Raw genomic sequence first — 26138 nt, forward strand, 5'->3', positions numbered from 1 at the left:
GTCCTCTCTAAATTTTACAGTCGCTTCAGGCCTTTTAAAACTCAGTATTGCATCACTCGCTCATCATGCAATTATTTAATATTCGTTATTTATTTATGTGTGCACTGTGAGTCATATTCAGTCATGTTCCTCACTTAAATTATTGTAATGATGTTTGATGCCTGAATTACAATTATAAAAAGTTAAATCACAACAAAATTACTTTCTTTCTTTTAATAATGAATTCCCATTAAGTATTTAATTTCCCATTAAGTAATTTTCAGGGAATAAGGACCCAGGTCATCATTTAGTCCTACATGAGAGAAGATATTGCTTTATTAGACCTGCAGCGGGGAAATTTACAAGATTACAGCAGCAAATGGGGTAAATTGCAAGAGACACAAGTAAAAATAATTATACAATATAAAATAATAAATAGTAAATAAATCCTGAATAACTGATTATATATACAGATATAATAAATATAACTATTTTGCACAGGGTATTTATATTGCACAGGTTGAAGGAATTGAAGTGTTTTTGTAGTCTACTGGGAGCTCAGCTGGTTGCGCAGCCTGCCAGCAGTGTGAAGGAAGGACTTGCGGTTCCTCTCCTTCATACACTGAGGATGAATCAGCCGGTGGCTGAAGGAGCTGTGCTGAGCTGCATGGGTTGGGAGGTGTTGTTTATCATTGCAGTTTAGCCATCATCCTCTTGTTTCCCACAAGCTCCACTGCATCCCGAGGACACCGCAACACACTGCTAGCCTTCTTAACAAGTTCATTTAGTCTCTCTATACAAGATGGCTCATGCCACCACAGAGTTGAAGAAGGTCTCCAGAAGTGGTTCCTGCACTCCAAAAGACCTCAGTCTCCTCAGCAGAAAGTCTGCTCTGACCCTTTTTGTAAAGTACAGTTTATTGCTCAAGTGAACAAATACTTAAAATATTTGACAGTCTCAATGTCCTGGATGTTCACTTAAGTCCCAATATTTAGAAAATGTAGATGTTACAGTTCTGTACTTCTGAAAAAAGCATACCTGTTTCAGCAAGGTGACCCATCTTTGTATTTTCATGGCCACTGTAAAGTAGGGCAACAACTGGATGCATATGTTTGGTCTTTATGTGTGGTACATGCAGCAACACAGGTGTTCAGCTTAGAGCAAAAGGCATGAGTTTATAGCTATTTTTTTATGTTGGCAAATTCTAGCTTTAAAGTAGGCTACTGTAGCACTGGGTCCCTCAACAGTGTTTGAGTCGCATCGCTATTTTTCTGTTTTAAAAATATTTTAATGTACTCCCAGCAATAGACATTTGAGTCAGGTTAGTGCTTGTTTGTCACCTGAACCCTTTGAGATTTTCAGAGCTGTTAATAATTAACAACCTTAACACAATGGACACAACAGGTGAGGCCTAGGTGCTCCACCAGCTAAATCAATATATACATATAAATACACACACACACACACACGTATTTATATATATATACTGCGGATTTTTAGCACAGCTCTGACGGCACGTAGCAGGTCACGGGATTCGTGTGCTGGAGCGTTTACAGATGTGATTGGTTCCATTTCGAGGCAGCTGCTTTCTGATTGGTGCTCTGTGTTATTAATCACCCATCCTAGTTTGTGATTGGTTAATCTTTCGTTTCCGTTCTGCTTCGATTTTTTTTCTTCGGAGTCTTTCTTTTCTTTGAGCTAGCGAGTCGGTTTCGGTCCACGGCTACACCTGATCATCACAGTCTCTCACGTTTATCCTCTCACCAAACTCATAACATGGATGATTTTGACATGCTGAACGCGCCCCCGGCTGGAAACGGCGTCGGCTCCGATGAAGACCCCGCTGCCGCCTTCTTGGCCCAGCAGGAGAGCGAAATCGCGGGGATTGAAAACGACGAAGGCTTCAGCATCCTGGACGGCGGAGAAGTCCCCTCGTCGTTGGGAGAGTCCAACGGTGAGTGGCCCCTGTGGGCAAGCAGGAGCGGTTTCCCTCCGTTCAACATCCATAGTGTTCGTCTGCTTCATGTTCGGGTAACTTCCGTTATATCTTAATTTGGTCCTAAATGGACACTGGAGGTTGATGCTTTCTGGCCAGCTAGCTAATGTTGGCTTAGCTAGCAAATTAGCCAAGTGGGTTTCTAGCTGGCGGTAACGTAAACCGACGGTAACGTAAAACACCTGACGTCCAACAGAAAACTGGATGATAACGTTCATGTTGGTCCAGTGACGATTAAAGCGTTTCACAAATGAATGAAACCGTCAACGTCTGATAACATCAGATCTGGGGTCAGCGGTCTCGGTCGGGTCATTCATTTCTTCCCACTAAACTCGAGTACCTGCTGGTTGCGCGACATTTTGCCACAACCCTGTCATGCTAGTTGCAGCCAAAGTAGGACATTGATGGAGTTTAACGACCTTTGGCCCGCAATGCCTCGTTTCCTTGATGATGTTTAGCAAGTAGTTAGTCAGAAGTGCTGACACATCACATTATGAAATATGTGTTTGCCAATCTTGAGGATTCAGCAAATAGTAAACGATTCCCATTTAATCAAAGTCTTGCCATAATAGAGTTTGGTGTGTGCTTGATTACTAACTGCTGTTTTTCTTGTATGTTTGCAGATGGTGCTGTCAACGGAGAGATTCATGCGGTAATACTTTCTAACATTTCACTCGTCACAATTTCTACCCTTATATTTTTCTACCTGCACAACTCTTTTGTCCGGGTGGTTGTTCTTCTGTATTTTCTGTGGATTGTGAGACTTTGAGAGCATAATATAGCTGTCAAAGCTTACCTCTGTTCAAACCAAACATTTGATTTTCTCTTAATTGTAGATATTTTTCTTGCTGCCCCTTAAGATATGTATCCTTTGTCTCTGTTAACCGTGCAGAGGATTGTTGTCAGGGCACAGGTATTATTGCTTTGGTAAATGTCCAAACCATGCTGCAGGCATGAGATTTCTTTCCATAATGTTGCAGTGAAATAACAACAAATGTACATTGCCATGTGAGAGATTCAGTTTCAGTCACATTGCACTCATCAAAGTAGTAGCTGGCCATCGTATTTGTAGCATTGTGCTCATGAAGTAAATTGCTGAGATCTCGGAACATGGTGACCTTGCTTAAAAGAAGTCAGAAGGGTGTAGAAACACACAGTCAGGAGATTAGGCAAGTCATAAACAAGCCAAAAGTAGAATCAGATTATCTACTCAACTTTATTTGAACGTAAAACGGAAAGATGGCCCACCTGAAACGCTCATGTACAGAAAGAATGATAGGTCGAAGTTAAACCAGGAAGTCGGCCTGTAAAGGGTAACATTGGCAAGATGAATTGTATTTTTTTTCTCTAAAACTTTTGGGTAGCCTGGTGGTTGGTTTAAAATTTGACTGGTCATGTTTCTTCTTGGACCATCCGATTTTAATTTAAGCGAAGTTGCCATTTTCCCAGGTTTTGTAAATTTAGAGAAATTTTATTATTCCTGAATGGAATGATTTCATTCTGCAGCTTTCTCGTAAATGTATTTAAAACACATTTGTAGTATTAAGTGATGGTGTGGAAAATGCTTGTTTCCTTTTTAGCGCTCGTTGTGCGAGTTCAGTGCTGACCTCAAAAGGTTTAAATATCTGCCCGTTAGATTCACTCCAACTTCCGTTTCCTGTGCTGTCATTGCAACATTGTTGCCTTTTGCACTGTCAGGACTTCTTTCTTGCAACGATACAGGCAAAGCTGATAAAACTCAAAGCTACCCACCTTTTTGTTTTACTAAAGCCCCTCAAACAGGATACATCTCACTTTTAAGAACAGTCATACTAAAGGTCTATTGGAGGCATGAATAATTCAGGGTGCGAATGTTTCTTCACCATACTTCACTATGTATTAATTTAACAGATTTCTGTAAAGTAACACAGTTATCTCTGAATATCTTCCTTGTTTCTCAGGAAAGCAACGGCCCATCTGATGCCTATGCCGCCATTTCCAATGCAGACCGGCTGCAGGCCGAACCTGAAAGCCTACGCAAGTGGAGGGAGGAGCAAGGCGAGCGGCTGGAGTTGCTAGGTAAGCACAGACAGTGCAGACCACTGCTCTGTGAAGTAAAGGTTGTTATCATGAGCTCTATGCCAAGCCTTTTTTCAATAGCACCTCATGCCCACTCATTCATGTCATTGTACCCATACCCATCTACCTCTTCACTTCTTTATCGATAATCTCCACACTGATCTTCTTCCCTAGATGAGAACTCTCTAAAGCAGGAGTCAGAGTGGAAGGAGAAAGCCAAGGTAGAGCTGGAAGAGTGGCACGCCAGGCAGAACGAGCAGCTGGAGAAAACCAAAACCAATAACAGGTACTGGCTTCATAGAGGGGTAGGAACAGGAAACAAGGAACAATGGAAAAAATTGTGTCTGGACAAAAAAGCCAAGATGATTATACGGAGTATCCGCAAAAAATGTATACTTAAAAACAGTTGTTCGGTAGTTGTAGCAGTCTCGGCTTTACTCATCGATGTGCTGAGGACTTTAGAAACGGAAACGGGTCCACATTAGTCTTGGGGTCCCAAAAAGACGTTGTGGTGCTATGCCAACATGTCAAAGTTCCTATCCTTTGTTGACCCAAACCGTGCAGACAGCAGCTCTACTCTTCGACAATAAAGTGAGGTCAAGCTTTTTTCTTTAGGAGGCCAACCTGAGATGCTCCAGTAGATGAGCTAAGAGTATGGTTATATCATAGCTTATGCTTTGACACACACAAACTCTTCAGTAGTCTCGAAACGAATACTTCTGTGTGGTGGTGTTTGTCTCCTCATAAACATAGAGTTTCAGTTATATTGTTTCCCAGCTCAACACGCTTTTGAGTACAGTTCACAATCTTTAGACTTTTGCATGTGGTTAGGCCAGTGGTTCTCAAAAAAATTAATATTTGGCAAAAAAGATTACTAAAGAAGCTGTTTGGGTCCCTGTTTTCTCGCCGTAGTTTAATGTTGAAGTGTTCTTGAGCAAGACACTGAAGCCCCAGAGCTTCACAGCAGCACAACGCTCCTTAATTACTAAGGATGATGGGTAAAATGCAGAGAATAATCCCCCCCACTGTGGGATTAATAAAGGGTTCTTAAAAAAAGTATGTATGTATGTAACAGCTAAAGTAAGATATTACTGTGTGAACTCTTTGTATCATGTTTATACTATTATCTTAGATTTACTCCATTTGGTCATACCTGTGTGAGAGACAATCCACAGGGCTCTTTGAACTCGCTGTGGGTTTGGCTTCCTCCTATTTTAGTGGAGCAGAGGGGCTCAAGAAAAGTAACTAAGAATTAGCTTCGAGGATGTGAAAATCCTCAGACAAATAACTTTGTAGACTGGTTTAGTAACTCCATAATCTTTTGGAGCATAGCTTAATTGGTAACGTTTCTGTCTCAGTTTCTCCTGCACTGTAATGTAGCCCTGCTGCTCTATTAATAATAGACAACCTGCAGTCAAGCCTCCCTACTCATCTGGCAGCCCAGTCTGTGTTACTGGTGGACAATCTTTTCACATGGATGGTCTTTATCTGGTACAACTGAAAAACTGACATCCAAATAGAGAGGAGTTGGGACTGCATCTAACAGATATTTTCATGATTTAATCCATTTCTGCTTTTCCAAACTAATTAATTCAACACTTGGTTAATACAATGAATACAAAAGACCAATCTCTAATGCAAGACCACAGTTAAGCAACTGATCCTCACATTAGAGAAGCTGTAGTTGGTACATGTTGTTGATATCGTCCGTCATTTACTTAAGATGGTGTTTTAATGCTGCTCTCTCCCTTGTGGAATTAGTTTTTAGAGGCGAAAAGCTGATGGTTCGTTACGGATCACCACAGACGTGTAATTAAAGATTCGGGGATGTCGGACCCAATCGACCTACAGCCTCTCTGAGCCTGTGAAACCACCCGACACGTTGATTTAGGAGTCCATCCAAAACCCTGAGCCTTTGATAATATGCCTTAGCTCATTGTTGTGTGGTAACCTATGATGCTTGTCGTTTCCATCCTCTGCTCTCTTTTACCGCTGTCTCTCTTCTCTCCTGCCTTCTTGCTGCTCTGTCGTTTGGGCGGATGTTTGTCCAGGGTGCTGGATGAAGACTTCTACAAGCAGCCCTTCTCTGAGCTCATTGGTTATGTGTATGTTGCTCCAACTAACATCCTCCCTTCTCACGTTTTTCGCCTCCCCCATCCTCTCCATTGTCATCAAAACCGAGCATCTAACCATTGCCATCGTCTCATTCCTAGTTAGGGCAGTAGTTGCCTCCCCTTGTGTTGCCATTCTTTAGATTCATCTTCAGTTTTACATGTTTTATCCACTTTGATTTGGCATTGTTACATGCTTCATCTAGCTTCTTTTCTCTCTTTGTTTTCAAATGTAAACTACAGCATAGCTCCCTCTATACCTGCATGTCATTTGTGAGTTGGTGCCGGTCAGGCAATGATCCGTAAAGAGAATGCCTGCATGCCACTACACTGCCACGCTCCTCAGTCACATCTGTGGAAATCACAAGAATTATTTCATGACCTTGTTCATTTTTTCACTTCCATTCTCTTTTCCTTCTTCATTTCAGCAAAACATTTGGCAATCGCATGACATGAATTTCCCACAATTGACACTTAATTCATTCTATGAAGTGTTTTGTTTCGACTTAACGCCTTTTTTTATTTCTTTCCCCAATTTACTCTTCAAAATGGTTACACAACTGCTTCAACTGAACTGTGTTCACGCTTCGTATGGTAGCTGCTCTGAAGCAACTGCTGTCTGAGACGATGACATGCTAATTTGCACAGCTAGCTATCCAATAGATCGAGCTGTGCAGCCTTTGGTTTGGCCAGTAAATGACTATGAAGCGGCCTTAAAAGCTGCATTATGGTGTGCATACTGTTTTGTTATTATTATTATTATTATTATTATTATTATTATTATTATTATTATTCAGTTTTGGTTTAAGGGTCAAGGAGAGACTAATCCTGTGGCAGCGTTAAACTTTTATCGGCAGTTAGAAAGCTAAAAGCTATTAGATTTGGTGAGCATTGGTTCAACGTTTTCTTTTCTTTCATTAGCTTGCTAATTTTTTTCAATTTGGCATTACATTTCCTTTGTAAATGAATATTGATGTAAACCTGGTCAGGGTTGATGATGAGTTTGTCTCCTTAGGAAAAGAGGCATTTTGTTGTGTTTTTTAATGTAATTAAAGTGCACATCTCAATGCAGTTTATGCAGCGTATCATTACGGTGGGTTGCTGGTGTAGAATGACACTACATCCCACCACTTCCTTCTGCTCCTTCATTTTGTTAGTGTGAGACTGTGAAGAGGCTCCAGGGATCTCATTTATAAGCATTTAGTAGGAACAAACAGGTTTGTGTGATGTGAATACCACTTCCCACACAAATATTGGGAATTAAAAGAAACGTGACGAGAATGAATGCGTCTGAAATGATGCCTCCTAAAATTTAGAGGGAGTGGAAGCTGCAAATGTTGTTAAATGAACTGCGTTAATGTCTCAAGACGAGGTCATGTTGCTCGTAGGGGAGCTTTTGAACATTGGTTGTTTTTTTAATCCCCATAGTTCTTTAAATGAGACTCTGGGCCATAATATCCTTACTAACAGAAATATATGGCATGAAGCCAAAATCACCAGACCAAAGGCTGCACTGCAGAATGATTTTAATAACTGTTGAAGAAAAAAAATGGTTGCTTGTGCATGCTGGCTTTCAACATCTGCATTAAGCTCATTTTTGTTGTCTTTCATTTCACCCCCCCCTCCTCTCTCTCTCTCTCTCTTTCTCGTCTCTCACCCTCTCTTCTAAATTCTGACTTGTGAAACTGTTTCTCCCTGTTTTCTTTTCCTATGCACCTTAAAGCACACACATTAACCATCCTTGCTACCGCCTAGACCAGTTAAGTAAAACAATGAAACCCCAGAACCTCCAACTACGTTATACTTTCTAAAGGGGAACAATGCAGTGCTGTGTGTATGTTAGATAACTGTATGTTGCACAGTTTACTATCCCGACAGTTAGATCCACTGCCTAGCTAGAGGTTTGTTATAATGTCCCCTCCTGTGATTCCGTGGTTCTTCGAGTCCCTTCTGTGTATTTGTAGTTTGTGGTGACGGTGAATGATCATCGGCTTCTCATCCCCATTTGGCTTTGTGTACTGTGTCGTAGTCAGTAGCCGAGTGTGTGCTTGCAGGTTGGGTGGGAAGTAGAAAAGTATTACGGCAGTGGAATTATTACTATGTTTGTGGGGTGGGGTGTGATGAGGGCTTACTGTACATTTGTTTAGCCATAATCTGTGGTTTGCATCTCAAAATGTCTTGCGATAGTGGCACTGATCCATTTTCAGATTTAAGTTTGGTCTTCTTCCTTTTTTTGATTTTTGTGTTTTTTAAGTTCTAGTGATGTGGTAAGTCGAGTGTAAATCGTAATATTATTTATTTATTTTGGTTTGATAGTAGATGGTTTAGAAACACCAAACCTTAACTAGGAAGAGAGTAATTGATCTGCCCGACAATTACAACACATGCGATCAAAATAAACATTCTTTGCCGCAGCTCCAAATAGCCTGCTTTCCAGCTGCAGTGCATTGCAATGCATGGCCCAGGCCCAGCCTTGCTTACAGTTATTTTGGGCTTAGTTCAAAACTAAATTTTCCAATTTTGTTCTGTTTTTTAAATGTTTTTTTAAATCAAGGCCAAGTGTACAGATGAACTTTTCATTCCTATACTTGGGTCTTGCTGTAGCAAAAGAACCAAGTAAATATGCAACCATTGGGCAGGTAACTTGTAAGGGTGTGGGCAACGCCCCCCCCATTTCTTTATTGAACTGCATTTTAACTAACTAAATGCTTGTCAGACCTTACTTAGATTACTTTGTTCAGATTTGGTTTGTTTTGTTTGTATTTCTCATCAGTGTTATATGTACCTCACTCAACTGTTGTGGAGAGTCGCATATGCAGATGACTGTATTGTAATGTGTAAGTGGAGTTGGGGGCATGCCGCAGGTATTGAAACTGTTGTAGTTTGTCGCTCTTCATGGGCCTAAAGACAGATGGATGTCCATTTCTGTGTGTTGACTGGACCGCCCTGAAGTAACCTCTGCTGAACCATCAAAGACCCACCAAGCCACAAAAGTAGATTGTACAGATGGATTCTCAATATATTTGAGAACTTGATTTCAGACCTTTATTGACTTTTATTGAAAATGGATCACCAGAGACAAAACAGATTTTTCCACCTAAGCTTGTGTGCGTTGGTGGTCAGCAGAGGACTTCTTCGGAGCTGTGTGTGTACTTTGGCACGTCTTACCTCTTCCCCCACTGATTGTTTTCTACTCCGTGTCCTTTCCTCCTCCTCTCCCCTGTTTCTTGTAGGGCGGCTGAGGAGGCCATGATTTCCGATCTGGATGAGAACAACCCGGGCACGGAGTGGGAGCGGGTGGCCCGGCTCTGCGACTTCAACCCAAAATCCAGCAAGCAGGCTAAAGATGTGTCCCGCATGCGCTCCGTCCTCATCTCCCTGAAGCAGGCCCCGCTAGTCCGCTAGGCGGCCCAGACTGCTCGGGGGCGTCATTCCATTTCATCGTCTGTCACCCACCACACACACACACCAACCAACCCAATGACCACAATCTGTATTTTGAAGACAAGGGGGCTGCCACCCCTTCTGTGTCTCGTCTGTTTCCCCCCCCCAGTGGAAGGCTATAGCCAGGGGTCCTACCCTCATCAATCATCCAGATCTTGTGATTCATCATCTCATTTTTCACGTCGTTTAACATACTGAGATCCGGGTTTGTCGCCACGCCAGGTCTCGTGTTGGTTTGTCTAAGGCTGTTAAGTTGGGAGGGTTGATGTTTGTTTGGGCTGACAGTTGCATGACAACCTGCAAAAACACCTGAACAATATCTTTCCCACGATGCTCTTCTCTCTTCACCTGTTCGTCTTATGAATCCTTCTCTGACCCACAAGGGTTGATTGATGTGTAATGGTTTGCCTTTTGTTTCCCATCCATGCAAAAAAATAATCTCAGAATCTTTTTTTTTTTTTTTTTTTTTTTAAGGACCAAACTCAATGACAAAATTCCAAATTCAGTGTGTGTACTTTGAACAGTGTGTGTGTGTGTGTGTAGAGCCTGCTTGTGGCAAATTGTGTTCCAATCTATGCATTTCCTTTTGAAACTCTCCCCTCCAGTCAGGATCTGAACAAAGTCCAGTCATTACACTAAATATGACCAGTTTGCGTGTGTGTTTTAAACCAACCGTTTGCGTGTGTGTATGTACTCTTATGCGTGTACCTATGTACATATACAGAAGGCAATATATATACAGTATATAAAATGTTTATGTCACTGAAATTAGACAGTTGTGGTTTCAAAGAGAACTAGATAGTAGCCAGCTGTTGCTTGACCATGCGTGTTCATTGTCTATTTGATTTCAATATCAGTAAAAAGTGGATGAAAGTTGTCGTCTTGTCATTCTTCAACTGGATATTTAATGTATTTATTTTTTGTGGTCAGAATTGTGGCTGTCAACTGAAGGTTTTTACAGGACTTCTAATATTTTTTCTTTGTTTATGTCATCAAGTTCAATATAATACTTATTTTATATAGCGCTTTTCAAAATGATCAAAGAAGGTTGAATATCTGGCTTATTAATGAGTGCGCTCGTTGCACTCTTCCAACTCTTGCCTAATGTTACATTACTAACATGATAAATTGAACTTATAGCTATACAAACCAATATTTTCTTTAAACAATTGATCTCGATTGTGTAAAATGGAAGCGGTCGCTTGTAGTGACGATCCCACAGAAAGATCAGGTTTTACTAAACAGAAGAACACAGATTAAACGGGTTTGAGCACCACGCCCAGTTTACATCTGTTCTTCAATCTCAGATCTGTTGGGTTAATAGTATGCACCACCACTTATTTGACATGCACACCTATGACAGGCTTTTAAAACGTCCTCTCGCAATGGCAACGTTTCTCAAATGGGTATGCACATCATCCTCTTGTTAGGTCTGCTGTATTTGAGAGGAAGGTTACTCGCATAGGATGGGGTTGTATGGGGAACTTTAGTCCCAGATATATTCCTAAAATGATTCAAGGTGCCACATGAGGTATCCTTTGATAGCCGTGGTTTCTGAGATGTTAAGATGTGTGTGTGTTCTAGTCGCAAAGAGAAGAACCCATCTTTTTATATGATTTAGGGGAGTCTTGGCTTATGTTTTAACTATTGTCTCTCACATGTTGTCACAGGCAATAATTCATGGTTTAGATTTGTTTCAATGTTGTAATTAGATAGTTACCATGCACATCAGTAGAGGGCGTGTTGCAGGTGTGACCGCCTCGCCGCTTCAGGGCTTCTTCAGTGTTAGCCAAACACCATCAAGGAAATATAAAATAGGCGTTCCATGGTTTCAAGTCAGAGCTACCACTTTTCCCTCGTCCTCTGCAAAATCATAACATTGTTTTCACTGCTTGTGTTGATACATTTTCTTTGCTGTGGAAAAAATGCCTCTAAAGTTTGAGCTGTGTCCCGGGAGGATGATCGGAGGAGATGAGCCGTGCTTCATCATCGCTGAAATTGGACAAAATCACCAAGGAGATATGGACATTGCCAAGAAAATGATCAAAATGGCAAAGGTAAATACAATCGACACATTTAGCTTTATGTTTAATGTGAATACGTACAGCAGTCAAAATGCAGAATAATAATTATTTGTGTTTAGTCCAAGTCCCCAAAGTGTGACATGTCAGGGGAGAATGCTGTACTGCATAAATGACCCAAGATCATTCTTAAAACACAAAGGTTCAACCTATTGGACTCTCTGTAGTCTACTCAGTGGTGGGATTGAATAGTTTTACACTGACTTGTTTGTCCATATGATATTCATTGATCCAATTCAAATGCTATACCCAATACTAACATTGTGATGTTTTAAGAATAGTTGTTGATATTAAACACACCTGTTAATATTCCATGTTTTCACAGGCATGTTTGTGCACTTCCACTTCCAGTTCATTTTACCAATGACTGGGGAGGATTCCTTCTTATTCTACTGTGGATCTTTTTGTACCTTTTGTATTGTCAGTCTGGTCTAAGCGTTGTACAGCGTTTTGTTCTGCATGGACAAAGCACAACTTTTTTTTTTACAAACCCTTTCATACTTAATAACATGCAGTTGTGAGGAGGACTTTATACAACCTAAAAGCATGACAAATACAGAAGAAAAAAAAAAAACAGAACAGTCCTCTGAGGCTGAGCCATCCTGTAATCAATGGCTGAGACCAGAACGAGGTCGTTGCGCAATGGAGCTAAATTCAGGTCATATGTTTTGGTCATTTGAAAAAAAGATTTCAGAGAAATCAGCTTCATACAGACCTTTGTATCTGGACCAATGACCTATCAATAATTGAGCATTATTAAAAGTTGACAGAGCGCTTATATTTTAACCGGCACAGCTTTTTCAGCCTTTACGGCACTCGTTGAGCGGTCCAGGAACTACACTGACCAATTACGTGCGTGTAAATCATATCACGTGGTACTACTCGGCCAATAAAATACGTGTATTCGGTGAGAGACTGGACGAGAGGCGGAACAGTCGGATTAGTACGCGAGTGAGAAAAGTTACTTCACATGGCGTTTTCCAAAAAGAACAGCGAGACCATAAAGTCTTTAACCAGACTCTTCTCTGTTCATTCTTCATATACATATAGGACTAAATCCTAGCGTAATTTAAACATTACTGTGATGCTCCGGGCCTTTGCATGAGGACATTTTCTCAAACTGGACTTTGTTGAACATTAGATGAACACCCCTGCTTTAGAAGAACTAAGTTAAACCACAGTTCATATTTTCCTTTCTTATTTATTTATTATTGTGAACTGTATACTCCATGTATTCAATTCAATTAAGTTTATTTTGTGTCACCCAAAATTACAAATTTGCCTCAGAGGGCTTTATCTGTACACACATACAATATCCCTGTCCCAGAACAAGCATCAAGACAATGATTGACATTGTATTGCTATTTTACCTGTTTATAACTATCAAACTCTTATAAAGAGGAGAAAAAAATACTGTCATGTGTCGACTATGACAGTACACAATGCTATGCGGGCCTATAATTCTATCAATACTTGTGGCTAATGTGGTACGGTGTGGCAGTTGAGAAATCGCTCATCCGCAGCTCGATACTTTTCAGGAGACGCCGTGTGATTGTTCTGGAAGAGTCTTCCAACATTAAATGTTTTGTTTGCTAATTCATCAAGCAAACAAAACACAATTTATTAAAACCAGTTCCCTTTAAGTGATTTTCCACTTGGCAAAACCAACCCTGCTTCCCCAACCTGCAGTACAACTCTGTCTCACGTAGTGTTTCTGACTCGCCACTTCAGCCAATTAAATGACTGCATGTGGAAATGTCATTTTCTCTCTTCCGGGCGACGAACATAGTATAGATAATAATATGAACGTTTTTAAATATATGGTGCACAATTATTTTGGGGGACAATTGTGTCTTTCCCAAACTTTGGTCGTGACTAGTCCCTATATGGACCCGATGCAAACCTAAGTGGCTAAGCCACTATCCATGGAGACTTGAGAGTTGAGAAAACACAAAAGACTCTGGGAAAGAAGTAGAGTTAGTAATGTGCATTGAAGAGACATGATTTAATCAGGAGCTCAGCGTATCCTGAGATGTCCCCGAGCAGTCTAAGCCTAAAGTCAAACTTCTGATAAGGAGCTACAGTAATCCAGTCTTGAAATAACAAAGACGTGGACCAGTTTTCCAGCATTGCTTGAAGACAAGATGTTCTTTTTTTTTTTTAAAAAGGCAGTCCTTAAATGTTTTGTTTTTACGTGGAAGTTAAAGAACAAGTCCTGATCAAAGATAACTCTGAGATTCTTTACGGTGCATGGTGCTGGATGCCAGAGCAATGCCATCAAGAGAAATGATATCATTAGATAATTGTGTTACACTTTATAATAAGTATTTAGCGTTAGTAAAGCATGAGTAAACACTTAATTTATCATTTATAAAGCATTGTTCCAACATGAACACTCATTCGTATCTCATTCTTATGTAATTCATAAACACAGTTATACATGTTTTATTCACAGGCGCCAAGACCAATTCACCCGAGGATAGACCAGCAGTATATGTTGCTTAATATGCTGCTTTTAGAAAGAAAAAACCCAATTGTTGCATGATAAGCTCAACTGGTGAAAACTATTTGTTAAACAAGAAATAGATTTGCACATTTACAATGTTCTCTTCTCTCAACAAGACCCAAGTATAGGAATAAAAAGCTTGTCCGTGATTCAAAAGGAACGATTTGGCAGGCTATTTGGAGTTTATTTTGATTGCACGTGTTGTACACTTCTTTTCATCCCCTCACTTATTCCTGCCTCTCTCAGGACTGCGGCGCTGATTGTGCCAAATTCCAGAAGTGTGAATTGGAGCATAAATTCAACAAGAAAGCTTTGGAGCGCCTGTACACTTCTCCTCACTCCTGGGGGAAAACCTACGGGGAACACAAGCGCCATCTGGAGTTCAGCCATGAGCAGTTCAGGGAACTGAAGAAATATGCCGAGCAGGTGGGGATCTGCTTCACTGCCTCTGGGACGGATGAGGTAAGAAAAAGAGGGTTTGAAGTAGGCCTTACATGGTTTTATTCAGGTTTGACCATGCCTTTTTTCTGTCTTTTAGATGGCAGTGGAGTTCCTCCATGAACTTAATGTTCCTTTCTTCAAAGTGGCCTCAGCAGACACCAACAACTTCCCCTATCTGCAGAAGACTGCCATGAAAGGTGAGAGTGAATTGTCATTTCTGGGGGAAATGTTATAAGTATGAAGTACAATCAGCGGATATATTATGTTAAATATTTAAGTGCTAAAATCAAGTAAGTAAAACAATCCAAGATGAAAGGAAGTGGAAAAATGCACAAATGTGTGAGCAGAAATGAGTTACAAAGTGGGAGCAAACGTCGACATGAGGTAAGCTTGACTGTTGAACTACAGGAGCTGTTGCCTTTCCCCCTTTGCCCATGTTAGGCATAACGTTGATCAGGCTGTTGCCCTCCTGTCTGCGTCAGGACGGCCCATGGTCGTGTCCAGTGGGATGCAGAGCATGGACACGATGCGTCGGGTCTACAAAACGGTAAAGGAGCACAACCAAAACTTTGCCATCCTGCAGTGCACCAGCGCCTATCCTCTGGAAGCCGAGGATGTCAACCTCAGAGTGCTGACGGTGAGAAAAGTTGAATAGAATTGAGCTTTACTCCAATATCAAAAGGTTGGGACAAAAACAAGATGTTAACCGAGTTGAGTGCATTTCAGAAGAAAAAAGCAAGTAGTAGTTTGGTTGAGCCAGACTAGCTTTGCCCACTAGTTTCTAGTCATTATGCTAAGCTAAGCTAAGTGACAGCTGGCTCTAACTCACAAATGTGACTGTTGTGTCAACTTTCTCAGAGATTTAGAAGTAACACTTGCCGACTTTTAAACAACAGGAATACCAGAAGCAATTTCCCGATATTCCCATTGGCTATTCCGGCCATGAGTCTGGGATCAACATTTCAGTTGCGGCCGTAGCTCTGGGTGCAAAAATCATCGAGCGCCACGTAACCTTGGACAAGACTTGGAAAGGCAATGACCACCACGCCTCTCTGTTGCCCTCTGAGCTAAGCGAGCTGGTCCGCTCCATCCGACTGGTGGAGAGGGCGCTAGGGACCGGCGTCAAGGAGATGTTACCTTGTGAGAAGCCGTGCCATGATAAGGTGAGATATTCTTACTCCACAAAAATAAATACAAAGAACCTTTAAAAAAATATTTTTGAAAATGATTATATCTCTGTGCTACGATAACATTAACAATGCAACTCCTTTTTCCTAATTTCTTCCAGCTGGGGAAGTCATTGGTGGCCAAGATCAAGATCCCCAAAGGAACTGTGCTGACTCAGGACATGTTGGCGGTGAAGGTGGCCGAACCAATGGGCGTCGCAGCCGAGGACATCTTCGAAATGGTCGGGAAGATCGTGACGGAGGACGTAGAGGAGGATGAGAGCCTCTTACCACAGGTGGTGGCTTAGTGCTGCAAGAAAAAAAAAGTGCTGAGGGTCACAGGGAGTTTATAAATGGGTTGAAAAAGCACTTCATTTTAGAAGAAATGTTATCGATTCCTCTGGGGATAGTGGTCACTTTGTTTGGTGGTGCTGGGATTTTCCGACATTGAAGTTCTGAAGGACCACTGGGCTGTGCATTAGTCTTATAGTTTCAATGTATCACAGCTGGGGTTTAAATGGTTAACTCCTCTGCCAAAGTGTCTTTTATTGTCCAAAAACTCACCTTAACACAATACACTAACCTTTTGGCCAACAGGCTCTTTCTTTACCACACACACAATCTTACAAGAGGCTCAGTCGTAGTTTTTGCTTGCCTTGTAGAGATGAGGACATCAGGAATTTAGCCAAATACCTGATTACTATGTGGTATATGTCACAACACGAAAAATAATTATGATCTGCTTGGTTAATTTGGCTGATTCATTGATATCTAGCTAACATGTTGTATGTTGTTCAATCCAAAGCATATTAAAACAAATGTAGACCAAAAAAAGAAAAAGCTACGTTGCTACTGCTACAGCATCCGCGGAGTAATGGCGAAGGCTTTAATAAATGTTTTGTAGTGTAGAGGATCCCCTTCGAATAGGGGAATATCTCATGGTGGCAGAGATTATGAATGCTGCTGGTCCACCAGCGCAGTCATTGTTTCATTTTGCCTGCGCATGATGCCAACTATGTCTCCAGGTGGAAATTGACTGATTTGATGGTGGCTTATAGACTAGCGTTCTCCGTCCTTTAACTGCGAAGCTGTTAGTTGATGCTGAAAACGATGCGTTCACAATATGTTGTTTTCCTGCTGTTGTTCATTGGGACGGCGTTGCGGTTGTGAAATAGGTTTGACCCATTGCTCCCATTCCTTTGGCCCGTTGACAGAAGTTTATCATGTGGTAATTGCCCGCTTCCTCACAAACCTCAGTTAACTCTCTAAGAACGCTTTATGCTTTGGTTTTTATAACCCCTTATCTATAAAACATTGCATCTCTTTTCTTTTGGCGGTTGCTTGAGTTAACTTTGTTTTTCTGCCCTTTTGCAATGTTTCTAGATTATCGGCAAGCGGTTTTGCGGTGAGCTTAACGACCCGTTTTTGCATTTGTGTTTCAACACTGCCCACCACACTGGGTTTAAAAGGCTTGCACATGAGTATCACGAACATTGTCCAACACCGCATCACGCCTCTCCATAATAGATTGTCAATAGTCCACCCCACTGGGTCCAACGCAAAAAGTCTCTAGTCTTTATCAACTGGCATCAGCCGCCAACACCTTAGGTTTATTGTCCCACTATGTGTGCACAATATACATGTCCATAAACAGTGACCACACCATAATCTTACAAGAGGCCTAGTAGGCTCTTTGTAGAGATGAAAGGAACATTGAACACATGAAGCGACTACTCGTCATCTCCTCACACAGCGGTGAGATCAAAAAGCCTCTTTGCCAAACAGTCAACGTATTCTTCTTGTGCCTGCTCATTAATGAAACTTCATGACATCAGACATGGTTTGTGTTTGCTGCTTCTTTGAGAGAAGTCAGAAGCTTCCCAAAACAAAAAGAAGAAATGTACTCTCCTTCTCATGGTAGTTTTTTTTAAAATTTTTTTTAGATGTGTAGTTAGTTTCTGTTAAATAAGGTACCACACATTGATATAGTCGATGTGTGCACTTACTTGACTGCACATTGTTTTAGATCTTAACATATTTATATTTGACTGATAAGGTGATCTGTGTACATCTCAAGTGCTCCATACGCACACACGTTCTGCATTGAAAATATACTCATGTATTGAAGTAACTAAATACCTTCAAACCTTCATGATCATTAGACTCATCCAAAATATTTGGATCTAGTCTTGCTGGGTTGTTAATTGAACAGTCTGTGTTTTATTGCCATATCAACCGCAGTTCCCCCTGAATTAATCTTGTCAACCACAAAACATGTAATCACATAGCACACAGAACAAAAACATACTGCCACAAGTACAATACCGTAAGAGCCATTTTGTTTGTTTTGTTGTGTTGTACCTCCCAGCTCTTGGGGGCGTAAAGGACGAGTTTAATTCGGACAAAGCCAATATAATAAGGTGGGGAACAAACTGTTTTTGATTGTGTGAGAGCGGATGACAATGTGTGATACCGTAGATTGAGGATATTTTGTTTTCTTTTATTCTGTGATTTGAAGGAAATAGATTTATGACGGGACGTGTCTATCTTTTGTTTTGTGTTAAGAAATGTATCATTATTAATAAATTACCTTTACGTTTAAACCTGGACATTGCGTCGTTAATTGCACGTGTCAGAAAGTCAGCAAAGAGCAACCAAGTGACCCGTGTTTCAATAGGCAATGGGGACACTACATATAAGTTTAAAAAAAAGATTATATGCACTACATGACTACGCACTGATGGCAACTGTGAACTGAGCGAACATTCAGAACTGAATTTGTACATAACTGAGACAGAGCTCCAGGTTGATAAAATTGACTACTCTGTGAAGAAACAGAATGTTAAATTAACAAAAAAGGCACATGTGGGAAAATTATAAATCTATAAATAGAAAGAAAAGGGAAGCTTCAGAGAGCATACCATCTCAGAGAGATAATTGTGTGTGGTGGTGGGGGTGTGGTTCGGCTTAGCTGCAGAGGGAATTGTGGGTAGTGGCTCAGGGAACAGTCCCGGGAAGAGGCCTTATTGGCCTCAGATGGAACTAATTGTGTCTCCCTGACAATCGCCAGTAGGGACGAAGACGCAAGAGAGGACTGTGGCAACGAATAACGAGATTTGTTGAGAAGCGCTAACGTGACTGCGATGTATCCTTAATCTGGGGGGCGGGGAGACTCACAGGCTAACACAAACCTTGTTCCTCTGGCGCCCAACATGGGGCTGCTTAGATAAAGGAGCACATCATGGATCAGCTGAGCCTGACCCCGGAGGACCACCAGCGGAGGTCCCGCAAGGCCTTGCTGGGGTCCGAGGACCGCCCCGTTGCACAACATTTCTGCAAAAAGTGTTGTGCAGGCTCTGTTTCAGGTCATCTTCTGAGTCGAAAGCCCAATAGAGATTCTGACTGACCAGGGCACCTTGTTCATATCAAGAACACTAAGATAACTTTACGGGTTACTGGCCAATTGAAGTTAGATAGGAAGTAAAAAAAAGAATCCTTGTAGGTAGAAAAGTATTAAGGCAGTGAAATTATATCTATGTTTGTGTGTTGGGTGTGATTGACTTGACTTTATTTATTTGATGTAGACATCCCAGTGGTATTTGAAATCCTAGCACATACCTATGTACAAAAGAAAACCAGATGCACTGTGTTGAGTGTATATAGCAAATGCTAATTTCCAACACCTGTCCACATGAGGCTTTTAAAAAATGAAATAAAAATAAAATATACTGTGTATATATATATATATATATATATATATATATATATATATATATATATATATATATATAAATAAAATTAAATGTGATAAAAAAGAGTATACATCACATATACATACGTAGATACATACACAAAGTATGAGGGTGTTAAATGTGTGAACAATGTTGTTTTTCTCTAAACTATAATTTAAGACCTTTATTAAAAACCTTAAAATCGTCTTGTACTCTCTGTTCTGTTGGGAGACAGTGCCGTTGCTCTGCTCCTCGAACAGAAAAGGCTGACTGACCAGATGAGGTTCTGCATAATGCAACCCAGGAGTTCCCATTCACTGAGGCCTGTGCGTTAGCTGTAGTGGTGTGCTGGTGTCTTTTAATAAATTCATTCAGAAGGGAAGGAGCATTACCATGTAGGCATTTGAAAATAAGATGTAGTTCATGAAGCTGTCAAAGTTGAACATGTTTTCAAGATCTGACAGTGGTGCCACCTCATTGTTTTTTTGTCCATTACTTTTAGTGTCTGGTTATACAGTAATATGATGGGTTGAATGGTTGTTTGAGAGGCTTGTGTCCAGGTAGTGATGCAGTATGATACGTGTGAGAATATCATGGCATGCAAGCTGGGTTGTACGGAATGGTAGATACTGTCGAATGAATCTGAAGCAGTTGAGGTTCGATTTCACTTTTTTTTTACTGATATTAAGCACTTGTTTATCAAATCTTAGATGTAAGTCCAAGATGATTCCTTAGTACTTAATGATAAAGGCTTAGTGTACATTTGTTTAGCCATAATCTGTGGCTTGCATCTCAAAATGTTTTGGGATAGTGACACTGATCCATTTTCAGATTAGTTTTCTTCTTTTTGTGTGTTTTAAATTGAAGTGATGTGGTAAGTCCTCTGTTGTAAATATATATATATATATATATATATATATATATATACATATATATATATATATATATATATATATATATATATATATATATATATATATATATATATATATATATATTTGGTTTGATAGATGGTTTAAAAATACCAATCCTTCACTGTGAAGACAGTGATTGATCTGCTCGACAATTATGATACATGCAATCAAAATAAACACACTTTGCCACACCTCCAAATGAACTTCATCATCCTCTCGCTAGGTCTGCTGTATTTGAGAGGAAGGTTACTCACAAATGGTGTTAGGATGTCCCCTAACATTGTTTGAGGTGCCTCATGCATTGGTCCCTTTGACGGTCATGGTTTCTTAAATGTTAAAAAAGCTGTGTATCGTAGTTGCTCACTCATCTTATCTGGTAGGGTTTGAAGGAGTTTTATCGTGGTCTTCCGCCACAACTATAGTCTCCATATTAGATAAGTTGTCACGGGTCAATAATGCATGCTTTCGTTTCGTTTTAATGTTGTTGTAAGGAGATAGTTTGCATTACAGCATGCAGCTGCGCGCGGTGTCGGTGTGACGAGCCTGCCGCGTCCGCTGTTGTGAATTTGTGAAGGAAATCCGGTTTAAACGTGTAACGTCAAAGCGGAAGTCCGCCCACTTCCTGGGTGTGCAGCACTTAAACTGGTCCGGTCAAGTTCAAGTCAGAGCTACCGCTTTGCTTTCGCTCTCCGCTAAATCATAGAAATCACTTGTTGGGTTGTTACGTTTTCTTTCCTGTGGACAAAATGCCTCTGAAGTTCGAGCTGTGTCCCGGGAGGATGATCGGAGGAGACGAGCCGTGCTTCATCATCGCGGAAATTGGACAAAATCACCAGGGGGATATAGAGATTGCCAAGAAAATGATCAAAATGTCAAAGGTAAATACAATCGACACGTATCTCTGCGTTTTGAATGTGAATACGTAACGTTATGTTTTGATCTTATCTCTAACAGCCAGGACTCACGCGCGCGCACACGAGCGTATCCAGAAGTCCAGACGAATATGCAGATTTAATATCTTGGTCGCCACATGGTCCTTGTCTGACTTATTACTTTGATTTAACTATAAACTAAACTGGACCTTAATGATTGAATTAAATAGTGATTAAGGCGTTTGTAGAAAGACGAGCATTGCATCATATTGCGAAATGATAATTTAACAAGTTTTGTATATGTGGCCAATCCAGGTAACTGTATCAGAAGCCAAAGCACTGCCTGGTTTGTATGTATGCATGATGAATGCCATAGACACAAAGAAGCAACAATGGATGAGATGCTTTAAATGCTCAAAACACCACAACTTTTCAGGTCAAAAGCTTCAATATCGCCCCTCCTTTGAAACCTTAATTACAGCTTCGTTTTGCGGTTTGTAATATTAATAATTTCCTGTACATATCTAAAAAAGAACTATGTATTTTGGTCCTTGTTACGGAGAAAAGAGACAACGGTTTAAGCTATTTCAGTTTATAAGCATTTGAAGAACTAAATTAAACCAAAGTAAATGTTTCATACACTTTAAACCTCTCCAGTAGTTGCACATTTACAATGTTCTCTTTACTCAGCAAGACCCAAGTATAGGAATGAAAAGCTAATCTGTATACTTGTCCTTGATTTAAAATAACAACAACAAAAAAACAATTAATGTTTATTTTGATTGCAAGTGTCCTACACTTCTTTTCATCCCCTCACTTATTCCTGCCTCTCTCAGGACTGCGGCGCTGATTGTGCCAAATTCCAGAAGAGTGAATTGGAGCATAAATTCAACAAGAAAGCCTTGGAGCGCCCTTACACTTCTACTCACTCCTGGGGGAAAACTTACGGGGAACACAAGCGCCATCTGGAGTTCAGCCATGAGCAGTACAGGGAACTGAAGAAATATGCCGAGCAGGTGGGGATCTGCTTCACCGCTTCTGGGATGGATGAGGTAAGAAAAAGAGGGTTTGAAGTAGGCGTTACATGGTTTTATTCAGGTTTGACCATGCCTTTTTTCTGTCTTTTAGATGGCAGTGGAGTTCCTCCATGAACTTAATGTTCCTTTCTTTAAAGTGGGCTCAGGAGACACAAACAACTTCCCCTATCTGCAGAAGACTGCCATGAAAGGTGAGAGTGAATTGTCATTTCTGGGGGAAAATGTTTCAAGTATGAAGTATAATCAGCGGATATATTGTGTTAAATATCAAAGTGCTAAAATCAAGTAATTAAAACAATACAAGATGAAAGGAAGTGGAAAAATGCACAAATGTGTGAGCAGAAATGAGTTACAAAGTGGGAGCAAACGTAGACATGAGGTAAGCTTGACTGTTGAACTACAGGAGCTCTTGCCTTTCCCCCTTTGCCCATGTTAGGCATAACGTTGATCAGGCTGTTGCCCTCCTGTCTGCGTCAGGACGGCCCATGGTCGTGTCCAGTGGGATGCAGAGCATGGACACGATGCGTCGGGTCTACAAAACGGTAAAGGAGCACAACCAAAACTTTGCCATCCTGCAGTGCACCAGCGCCTATCCTCTAGAAGCCGAGGATGTCAACCTCAGAGTGCTGACGGTGAGAAAAGTTGAATAGAATTGAGCTTTACTTGGTTGGGACGGGTTCACTCCATTCAAAGCATTGTTAGAAGGTTTCCGCAAAGGCATATAGAGTTTTAGGATCCATTGAAATATCACATCTCAATGTATTAGCAAATAATTTCCCCAAATTGAACTTAATATGTTTGAATGGCCATATAGAACTTTATAGATTAAAAAAATACACACAATTTAGCCATCTGAATACTATCATTATTGTATAATCTGGTGTGTTCATTTATTTTTATATTCTGCCTTCCCAGGATATATATGCATTACTCATGTATGTATCTCTATGTATACATGCACTGCCATGATGCATTGTTTATAGTATATTCACTTTTTGTTAGGATTAAAACAACAAAATATAAAGTGTTAACTCGTGAGCTTGAGAGGTGCTGGTCGGCAGATTTGTTCCTAATGGTCAGAGCCAGGCCAGCTGTTTCCTCATTTTTCTAGTCTCTAATGCTAAGCGTTAACTTTAGTAACTCCCTTAATAACAAATAACTTATATTAAAATGTAATTACTTGGATATATAGTAAAATACAACAATGTTTATGCATATTAGAAAGTAGTAAGTAGTTTGGTTGAGCCAGGCTAGTTTTTCCCCCCTGGTTTCCAGTCATTATGCTAAGCTTAGCTAAGATGGCTCTAACTCACAAATGTGACTGTGGTGTGAACTTTCTTAGAGATTTTAGAAGTAACACTCGCCTACTTGTAAACAACAGGAATACCAGAAGGAATTTCCCGATATTCCCATTGGCTATTCCGGCCATGAGTCTGGGATCAACATTTCAGTTGCGGCCGTAGCTCTGGGTGCAAAAATCATCGAGCGCCACGTAACCTTGGACAAGACTTGGAAAGGCAATGACCACCACGCCTCTCTGTTGCCCTCTGAGCTCAGCGAGCTGGTCCGCTCCATCCGACTGGTGGAGAGGGCGCTAGGGACCGGCGTCAAGGAGATGTTACCTTGTGAGAAGCCGTGCCATGATAAGGTGAGATATTCTATCACTTTGAAGACAATATTTAAAACAAATATGTATCTCTGTGCCATCATAAACAATTATAATGTCACTCTTTTTTTTTCTTCATTTCCTGCAGCTGGGTAAGTCATTGGTGGCCAAGATCAAGATCCCCAAAGGAACTGTGCTGACTCAGGACATGTTGGCGGTGAAGGTGGCCGAACCCATGGGCGTCGCAGCCGAGGACATCTTCAAAATGGTCGGGATGATCGTGACGGAGGACGTAGAAGAGGATGAGAGCCTCTTGCCAGAGGTGGTGGCTGAGGGCTGCAAGAAAAAGAAGTACTGAAGGTGACAGGGAGTTTATAAATGGGTAGAAAAAGCACTTCATTTGACGGGAAATGTTATCGATTCCTCTGGGGTATCGCTAATTTTGTTTGGTGGTGCTGGGATTTTCCGACATTGAAGTTCTGGACGACCACTGGGCTGTGCATTAGTCTTATAGTTTCAATATATCAATGTGTCACAGCTGGGGTTTAAATGGTTAACTCCTCTGCCAAAGTGTCTTTTTATTGTCCAAAAGCCGCCTTAACACAATACACTAACCTTTTGGCCAACAGGCTCTTTCATTACCACACACACACACAGTTTTTGCTTGCCTTGTAGAGATGAAAGGAACATTGAACACATGAAGCGACTACTCTTCATGTCCTCACACAGCGGCGAGACCAAAAAGCCTCTTTGCCAAACAGTCACCGTATTCTTCTTGTGCCTGCTGATTAATGGAAGATCATGACATCAGACATGGTTTGTGTTTGCTGCTTCTCTGAGAGAAGCCAGACGCTTCCCAAAACAAAAAGAAGAAATGCCCCCTCTCTCAATTGACCTCGTTTTTATTATGAATCCAAGTCCGTCCGGATGTTAACTGAATGTGTCAAAACCTGCGGAGACTGTGTTGAGATCTGATGTTCTGAAAAGATGATACCTCCAAATAAAATGTTGCCCAAATTCCCTCCCTGAGGTTTCCCTCGTCTTTGCTACATCACTTTGATGCTGGGGTCGACTCACTTCGCGCATGCCACGTTCACTTTGTACTCTCCTTCTTATGGTAGGTTCATTATTTTAAGATGTGTTAGTTTCTGTTACATAACACACCACACACTGATATGTTCGATGCATATACAGATCTGGACATATTTATAGTTGACTGATAAGGTGATCTGTGTACATTTCAAGTGCTCCATACGCACAGGGGTTCTGCATTGAAAATATACTCATGTATTGAAGTGACTAAATAGATGGCTTCATACCTTCATGATCATTAGACAATAATCCAAAGCGCTTGGATCTGGTCATGCTGGGTTGTTACTTAAACATTTTGTGTTTTATTGCCATATCAACCGCAGTTCCTCCTGAATTAGTTGTGTTGCACTCAACCACAAAACATGTCGTCACACAGAACACAGAACAAAAACATATTGCCACAAGCTCAGCACAGTAAGCGTACAATAGTGCAACTGAATGGCTCACACACCCTGCCCGTGAACAAGTGGAAGTACATGTGCTTGATTATAAAACCGGTGATGCGAGAGAGTCTTAATACTGCGTGGTCTTTTTTCCCACAGGCTGCACAGAGGGTCTGCTTTCTTCTACTCGGAGGAAAACCCAGAGACATAGAGGCTGCGTCTAGCGCAGCAGCGGAGACAAGTTCACATACTATAAGCTCTGACACTTTCGTTACAGCAGATGTTCAGGCAACGAATCCGTAGCCATTTAGCCAGCGAGCAATGGGCTTCTTTTTTTCTTTAATCTCCTTCCTAAACTGAAGCTTGTTGTTGCCAAACACAGTTCATGTTGCCTTCAAACTGCAGAGATAAGAAGTGACACTCCTGGAACATCATTGTGGTCAATAAAACATCATAGTTGTAAGAAAGATGAAAGCCATAAACGCAAACCGAAGTAAGATTTGAACATTTAATTAAATATTGCTTTAAAATAATAGGAATTCTTTTCCACCCCGGTGATATAAATACCACCTTTGTAACTTGATGTTCTGGATGTGGATTAGTCGAGTGAATCTCCAGCAGACTTGGTGTAAACACCATCTGCAGATGAAAGAACACGTCTGTTATTGCAGGTGTTAATGTTGCTGGGCTTATGTTTAGACTCTTACCAGAAGACAAAGAG

The 26138-nt window shown here is 40.9% G+C and overlaps 3 protein-coding genes across 5 annotated transcripts; all 3 read left to right on the top strand.

Moving 5' to 3' along the window:
- The first annotated feature begins 1646 nt into the window (after positions 1 to 1646).
- clta (clathrin, light chain A) lies at positions 1647 to 10461 on the top strand. Of its 3 annotated transcripts, XM_068592415.1 has the most exons (7): positions 1647 to 1933; positions 2599 to 2627; positions 3916 to 4033; positions 4208 to 4319; positions 6085 to 6138; positions 7868 to 7903; positions 9378 to 10461. In XM_068592415.1, exons 1-7 carry the CDS (start codon positions 1756 to 1758, stop codon positions 9547 to 9549), a joined length of 699 nt encoding a protein of 232 aa, XP_068448516.1. In that variant the 5' UTR covers positions 1647 to 1755; the 3' UTR covers positions 9550 to 10461. The 3 variants fall into 3 exon arrangements, with proteins under 3 accessions (XP_068448516.1, XP_068448517.1, XP_068448518.1); XM_068592416.1 differs by lacking the exon at positions 7868 to 7903; XM_068592417.1 differs by lacking the exons at positions 6085 to 6138; positions 7868 to 7903 and having other exon boundaries at positions 1649 to 1933.
- Positions 10462 to 11513: 1052 nt separating this feature from the next.
- LOC137795188 (sialic acid synthase-like) lies at positions 11514 to 16090 on the top strand. The gene is made up of 6 exons (XM_068592532.1): positions 11514 to 11645; positions 14422 to 14637; positions 14714 to 14813; positions 15099 to 15253; positions 15513 to 15779; positions 15905 to 16090. Exons 1-6 carry the CDS (start codon positions 11514 to 11516, stop codon positions 16088 to 16090), a joined length of 1056 nt encoding a protein of 351 aa, XP_068448633.1.
- Positions 16091 to 21069: 4979 nt separating this feature from the next.
- LOC137795113 (sialic acid synthase-like) lies at positions 21070 to 24832 on the top strand. The gene is made up of 6 exons (XM_068592408.1): positions 21070 to 21305; positions 22136 to 22351; positions 22428 to 22527; positions 22814 to 22968; positions 23718 to 23984; positions 24091 to 24832. The coding sequence occupies exons 1-6, from the start codon at positions 21174 to 21176 to the stop codon at positions 24298 to 24300; spliced, it is 1080 nt and encodes a 359-aa protein (XP_068448509.1). The 5' UTR covers positions 21070 to 21173; the 3' UTR covers positions 24301 to 24832.
- The last annotated feature ends 1306 nt before the right edge of the window (positions 24833 to 26138 follow it).

Source organism: Clinocottus analis, unplaced genomic scaffold (assembly GCF_023055335.1).
Source record: "Clinocottus analis isolate CAN_PGR_092001 unplaced genomic scaffold, fCliAna1.0.p SCAF_27, whole genome shotgun sequence".
NCBI lineage: Eukaryota > Metazoa > Chordata > Actinopteri > Perciformes > Cottidae > Clinocottus > Clinocottus analis.

Excerpts from the sequence above, each read along its gene's own strand:
- clta (XM_068592415.1), top strand. The coding sequence starts at position 1,756 with ATGGATGATTTTGACATGCTGAACGCGCCCCCGGCTGGAAACGGCGTC. Across the intron at positions 1,934-2,598 it reads GTCGTTGGGAGAGTCCAACG|ATGGTGCTGTCAACGGAGAG; the intron begins GTGAGTGGCCCC and ends GTATGTTTGCAG. Across the intron at positions 4,034-4,207 it reads CGAGCGGCTGGAGTTGCTAG|ATGAGAACTCTCTAAAGCAG; the intron begins GTAAGCACAGAC and ends CTTCTTCCCTAG.
- LOC137795188 (XM_068592532.1), top strand. The coding sequence starts at position 11,514 with ATGCCTCTAAAGTTTGAGCTGTGTCCCGGGAGGATGATCGGAGGAGAT. Across the intron at positions 14,638-14,713 it reads CTGCCTCTGGGACGGATGAG|ATGGCAGTGGAGTTCCTCCA; the intron begins GTAAGAAAAAGA and ends TCTGTCTTTTAG. Across the intron at positions 15,254-15,512 it reads TCAACCTCAGAGTGCTGACG|GAATACCAGAAGCAATTTCC; the intron begins GTGAGAAAAGTT and ends TTTAAACAACAG.
- LOC137795113 (XM_068592408.1), top strand. The coding sequence starts at position 21,174 with ATGCCTCTGAAGTTCGAGCTGTGTCCCGGGAGGATGATCGGAGGAGAC. Across the intron at positions 22,352-22,427 it reads CCGCTTCTGGGATGGATGAG|ATGGCAGTGGAGTTCCTCCA; the intron begins GTAAGAAAAAGA and ends TCTGTCTTTTAG. Across the intron at positions 23,985-24,090 it reads AGAAGCCGTGCCATGATAAG|CTGGGTAAGTCATTGGTGGC; the intron begins GTGAGATATTCT and ends CATTTCCTGCAG.